Source organism: Arachis ipaensis, chromosome B06 (assembly GCF_000816755.2).
Source record: "Arachis ipaensis cultivar K30076 chromosome B06, Araip1.1, whole genome shotgun sequence".
NCBI lineage: Eukaryota > Viridiplantae > Streptophyta > Magnoliopsida > Fabales > Fabaceae > Arachis > Arachis ipaensis.
In genome coordinates, this window is record NC_029790.2 from 133,709,891 (window position 1) to 133,716,725 (window position 6,835).

At 38.4% G+C, this 6,835-nt stretch overlaps 1 protein-coding gene across 1 annotated transcript; it reads right to left on the reverse strand.

The window, feature by feature from the left end:
* Positions 4,985 to 5,803, reverse strand: LOC107647719. The gene has a single exon (XM_016351773.1). It carries the CDS (start codon positions 5,801 to 5,803, stop codon positions 4,985 to 4,987), a length of 819 nt encoding a protein of 272 aa, XP_016207259.1.

Consider the following 6,835-nt stretch of genomic DNA (forward strand, 5'->3'; position numbering starts at 1 on the left):
ATATTTTTTATTTATTTATTTATTTATTTACAGAATAATATAATTATCCAGTCCAAGTTTAAGTAATTAATCAAAATAACCAGACAATCCGGATGAACCTGGACAATTATGTATTAATATATATATTTATTAAAATATATAAAATTTATGAAATTTTAAATTAAAAAAATATTTATAATTTATACTGTAATAGGGACGGGGCCAAAGGCCCAAAGAAACAACAAATTAACTAAAATGTCTTGAGAACTTTATCCCTCTGCAGTCAGCGTCCAGCGAAAGAAATAGGAAATGAGGGGCTTATTCAAAGCAACTCAATCCATGGGGGAGGCGATGTGCATGCTTTGCAAGGTCATCAGCTGCAAAATTTGCTTCTCGAAATATGTGGTTCACCTGAAAAATTTCAGGCTTAGCTAGAAGGTGCTTGATCTCCCTCACCAGAGAGGTACTCGAATGTTAGGAGGTAGAAGTGCTGTGGATAAGGTTGAAGGCACACAGGGAATCTGTCTCTATAACAAGCTTTCTTAACCCCAAATCAATTGCGAGCTTTAATCCCAAATAAAATCCCCAGAGCTCAGTTGTGGTAATGGTTACCGCACCGATGTTAAACATGAAGCCTACCTTGAGTCTCCCATTTGTATCCCTCAGAAGTCCTCCACAAGCACCGGTTCCCGAATTAGTGAAAATCGAGCCATCGGTATTAAGCTTATACCAACCCTCCTCTGGTGGAGATCAACCAATGTCGATAATCTTGGTTGAGGTAAGGGATTTTCTGCTTTTGTCAGTTTTTTGAAGAACCTCATAATAGTGTTTGCCTAGGTTCTGAATTATTTTTGGAAGGTCTGAGCTGTGGATGCCCGAATTGTTAAAAATTAAATCATTTCTGTTTTTCCAAGCTGCATTGCAGGTAGTAACAAAATAGGTGGGACAAGCATTCCTATCCTTTCTTCGAGCAGTCACGCAAAGATTGTGCTTGAACCAATATTGGAAGTTTTGGTTGAAGAACTTGCCTTGTTGACTGCTATCAACGCTGGTCATCCAAGTTTCACGGATATAGTGACAATCCCGGAGAATATGGAGCAGGGTCTCTTCTTGGCCAGGGTACCTGGGACAACACTCATTGCTGGTAAGTCCTATCCTTTTCCTCCTGGAATTAGTGAGTAAAGCCTCATGTATTACTAGCCATGAAAAAGTTTTAAGACGTTGTGGTATATTGAGCTTCCAAACATCTCTAAAATTGTTGTCTGTGTTCTCATTATTTGAAAAATAAGCTTCATAGGCAGATTTAATAGTGAAATCTCCCTTAGGTTATGGTAACCAGCTGATACTGTCTTCTCCTAAATCAGAATGAGGGGATTTTATAATCTAGATTAACTATAAAATCTCCTTCGAAAGGATTTGATTTAGTTTGGACCAATCCCAGTCTCCCTCTGCTCTCGCATAAGCGGCTACCTTCTCATCACTCCTATCCCCGTCAATGGAACTTATAGCAAAATTGTTTAGCGAGCCTATGCCTAGCACCCAATGATCATTCCAGAATGATATCTTTTCACCATTTCCAATTCTCCAAATGACATTAGTGCTGAATTGGTTCCAAATCTTTGTAATACCTCTCCAAGCATTCGAACTACTAGCTTTAGAAATCACCTTAGGAATCGACTGAGTTCCACACCCATATTTTCCTTTCATAACTCTGACTCATAGGGATTGATTATCCTGAATAAGGCCCCAGGCTAATTTCATGAGGAATAAAGCATTTGTATCTTCTGCCTTTCGAATACCAAGCCCTCCCATACTCTTCGGCTTGCAAATAGTATCCCACCTTATTAAATGGATCTTTTTATTCGCTTCAGTTTCACCCCAAAGAAAGTCGCTACAAATCTTGTCTATTTGATTGCAAACTTCCTTCGGAATCTTCATGGTTTGCATCACGTAGCTAGGGATAGATGACAAGACTGACTGGATGAGAGTACTCCTTCCTGCAAAAGAAAGCGTCTTCATGTTCCAGCTAGAAAGCTTAGCCTTCATTTTATCGATGATGAATTGAAAATGTTGCTTGTTGCATTTCTCATGAATGAGGGAAACACTAAGGTACTTTCCTAAGTTGCATGTTAGGTTGATGCCCAAATGTTGACTGAGCTCCTGCTTGATGGTGTGATTTACATTCTTTGAGAAGAAAACACAGAATTTCTGAAAATTAACCCTTTGGCCAGAACTATCACAGAAAACCTTAAGTGTTTTCCTTATGACATTTACTTGATCCTTACTAGCTTGTGCAAATAAGACCAAATCGTCTACAAAAACAAAGATGAGAGAGTTTAGGCCCATTCCTAGATAGCATAATAGGTTTCCACTTCCTATCATTAACTCGAGAGTTAATAAGGTGGGAAAGTCTCTCAACGCAAAGAACAAAAAGGTAAGGTGAGAGGGGATCTCCCTGTCTAATGCCTCTGGAGGGACGAAATTCTTCTGATGGAGACCCATTCTAAATAAGATTCATAGTTGCCGTAGTTATGTAATACTCGATGACATTGATCAAGCTCTCTGGTAAATGCATCTCCTTGAGGGTATGTAAGATGAAATCCCAATTAAGCCTATCGTATGCCTTCTCTAAATCAATTTTGACCGCCATAAAGCCTTTTTCGCAATTCTTTGTCCTCATAGAATGGATCACTTCTTGAGCTACCAAAATATTATCTGCACTAACTCTTCCTGGAACAAAACTAGCTTGAGTATTTGCAATAAGAAAAGACATATGGGGTTTAAGCCTTTCTACAACAATCTTAGAAATAATCTTATAGACAACATTGCAGAGACTAATAGGCCTAAATTGAGTAAAGTTCTCAAGGGCGAAAACTTTAGGAATAATAGAGATGAGAGTCTGGTTAACGTTCACGATATTCTTAGGTTCCTGAAAGATAGACCGAACCCAAGTAACCAAAGAATCTTTAATAGTGTCACAAGAGAATTGGAAGAATTTAGCTGGAATTCCATCTCTCCCTGGTGCTTTCCACCCTCCCATATTGAACACAACCTTCTTGGTTTCCTCCTCTGAGGTCTCCTTCCCTAGTTCCTTAATATCTTCATCCACAATCTTAAGAAAGAAACCTGTCAAGGGAAAAGGAACACAGATCTGATCAGAAGAATGCAAATTTTTGAAAAAACATACTCCCATATTCTTAAGCATAACAGGATCCTCAATCCAAGAACCATGACTGTCCATAAGGGATGTGACTCGGTTCCTTCTTCTGTGACTATTAGCTTTTTGATGGAAATATCTAGTGTTTTTATCCCCAATTGAATAGTATTACACCTCGACATTTGTTGCCAATAGCTTTCTTCTTGGATGGAAATGACTTCATATTCCTTCCAAAGTTCTTTCTGAAGTTTATCCAGGAAGGGGTTGTGGCCAAAAGAAAACTTCTTATTAATTCCCTCCATACGGAGAAGTATACGGTTCTTCTTTTGAATGATATGACCAAAGACTTCTTTATTCCAAATATTTGCTTTTTGCATAAACGAAGCTATGTTGAGGATAAGGTCTCCTTTTTTATCCCAACTACTGTCTACTAGATCCTTGTAATTGTCATGGAGAATCCAAGGGGCTAAGAACCTAAAAGGCTTCGTTCCTCCATAATTGTTGTTCTAATTAAAGTCCAAAAGAAGAGGAAGATGATATGATTTGAGTCTCGGAAGATGTTTAACACCTGCATTAGAAAAAGCATTAATAAAATCTACATTGCAAATAAATCTATCAAGTTTGCGTTTAGTGTTATCCCGCTGCCAAGTAAAGGGTGGCCCGGTAAAACCCAAATCGCTGACACCACAATTAAGGATACAAGAATAGAATCTGTTACTATCTTGAGAGAGATTTGTACTTCCTCCCGTATCATTTAACGATAATATGGAGTTAAAGTCCCCTCCCCTAAGCACCATGGTCTATATATATTAGGAGCTAATATTTCCAGGGACTCCCATAAAGTCCTTCTGTTCGCTGGTTGTGGGCTGCCATAGACAGCAGTGAGCCACCAGGTGCTAACTTGCTGGTAGCAAACCTTCATGTGGATGAATTGATTGTGAATATGCATAGGTTCAATCTCCCAATAAGACTTTTTCCAGAGGCACCATATACCTCCCGCAAAACCACTCGCCTCACTTATGCACCACGAATCGAATCCCAACTTCTTGATGATATTTTCTGCTTTTGGACTTGACACATGAGTTTCCAAAAGAATGCACAAGTTAGCTCTATATCTGAAAGCAATATCTTTAATAATGGAAGGGAACCCTTTGACAACGGCTCCTCTATAATTCCAGATTAAGATATTCATAAAAACAAAATAGAAAAGAGGTAGAACTCATCCTGATAACAAGAAGACTCAAGCCTCCATAGACTTTGAACTTGATGGAGAATGCTCCATATATACTTTCCGTCCTGACAGCTCCATATCCTCCGTATCTGTAAAAGGATCATCCTCTCCAAGATCAGGGGGTTTAGTTGCTGTCATAGCTTCCTCTGGACCCTTAGCTCCCCCTCCCATGATAGAGGAAATAAGAGAGTTAGTGGTGCTATCGTTAGTGTAAGCTACATTCTTGTATTCTCCATCTTGATGTTTTTTGGCAATCTCTTTGTTTAGTCTGATAAAGCTTCGCCAATAATCACTGTGGTCATTTTTGTTTTTCTCATTTTGAGCTCTCCTTGCATTGCTTGTTGAAGGATCTGTGACCTGTGAACTAGCATTCACAAGGTCTAATGGTCTATTTTGTTTGATTGCTTGGGCTGACTTTGAATGGTCTGTTGCTTCTTACTGATTTCAGTGACCCACCTTCCTTTTACTTGTGAGGGGGGAGCCTTAGATTTTTGCTGATTTTTTTGGTGGCCCAGATTTTTGGGTATCGAATCTGGGTGCTGGTTGGAATTTTCCTTTCCCTCTTTAGTCTCTTTATTGCTATTGGCGTAGTATTCTTGTTTCTCATAATAGTTACTCTAATTTTCCTCCACGTAATCTTCTGAATTAATTCCTTCTAAAGCTTGAAATCTGCTTGACTGAAATCTTTCCTTTTTCTCCGTATGAGAATCTTCCATCTTCGACTTATATCTTCTTTGATTTCTTTTTACTAACATCCAAGGACCAAACGGACTTTCCTCTTTGGGGAAGAGATTATTGCCTTTTTTGTCTTTAGGATCTTGATTACTCCCATCTATCTCCTGATTTCCCTCCTTTAAGGATTCTACCCTGAGATTGTCTTCCTGCTCTAACGGCTCCTTTACATTTCTGCTGGGGTTACCACCACCACATTCTTGGTTGCTCCGATCAACCTCCATGGCAGCAGCTACCACTTTTTCAATTAGATCTCCAAAAATTTCATAACAATCTTCTACCTTATGGCCATACTGTCCACACTTAAAGCAAATCTGGTGGAGACCTTCGTATTCAAGCTTGAAGTCTTTACCAATAGCTAAAATATATGGAATTAATTTTTTATTCAAATCAATTTTCACACATATCCGTGCAAACTTGCCTCTAGAATTGATAGAGGTGAGTTCATCAACTTTGAGCATGGTACCCAGAGCTTTTCCAACTTTCCAGAGAAAATATTTGTTATAGAGTTCTGTCGGAAGATTAGGGATCCGAATCCAAACAGCAACCTTTTGGATATTAACTTCTTGTGGTATAAATAGCAGTCTCCATCTCTGGATCAAGAGGTAGTGATCTGCAATCATCCATGGCCCTTCAAACAAAGCATGGGAGTAATCTTCTTGGTTAGAGAATCTGACAAGGAAGAAATTTTCTTCTAAATCCATAACTCTAACCACATCTTTCTTTGCCCATCTTTTGCTTACCACCTCTCCATAGCCTGGAGATTAAGGTTCTTTCCCAAGGGTTTGACGATCAAAGATCTCTTCCATGGACGACACCAGTCCTCATATTCTTCTAGCGACACTTCTATGCTCGGCTTTGGATTGAAGGGAGCTTCTGTTTCTGGACTAGCATCAAAGGACTCCTTTTCCAGCACGTATTCCTCAGCGACCATATCTGCAATTTCTTTGGGATTGAGCTTGTCAAAACCATTATCAACGACCATGTCACGGTACGAAACCTTGCGGGTCACTGCCTCTATTGGGCTATCCTCTACCTCCTGCTCTCTGGGTGATTGCATATTTGCTTCCGCATTATGATTTGGAGATTCTTCCATGGTGACTTCTGCATTGATTTCCTTCATATCCTCGTGCATCTTGACTTTTTTAGAACTTGTTGCCACTAGATCCTCTTCTTCTGGTGATCTCTTTTCTAGTTCAGAGATTTGTGTATTGGCGTTCATGAGAGAAATCATGATTTTATTTTTTATTCTTGTGTTATAAAACTAATTTATAATGTCTGTTAATCACATAAGATTTTGAATAACTTTTTAAATAATAGGTCATAATAATAAGACTTTTATAAGAGTCTGAATCTGTGCCTATTTTATAACAGATCAGACCAAACACAGACTAAACTACAGATTTCTGGCAGGCCCTGACCTTTTTCCATCCCAAATCTTTTCTCATATTTCTTAAAGTAAATGCTATGGTGTCTAACACATTGTACCTAAGTTATTAATTATAAAACTAATGTCTGTTAATCACATAAGATTTTGAATAACTTTTTAAATAATAGGTCATAATAATAAGACTTTTATAAGAGTCTGAATCTGTGCCTATTTTATAACAGATCAGACCAAACACAGACTAAACTACAGACTACAGATAGGCCCTGACCTTTTTCCATCCCAAATCTTTTCTCATATTTCTTAAAGTAAATGCTATGGTGTCTAACACATTGTACCTAAGTTATTA

Bases quoted from the DNA above. Each gene is read 5' to 3' on its own strand.
- LOC107647719 (XM_016351773.1), bottom strand. From the start codon at position 5,803: ATGGATTTAGAAGAAAATTTCTTCCTTGTCAGATTCTCTAACCAAGAA.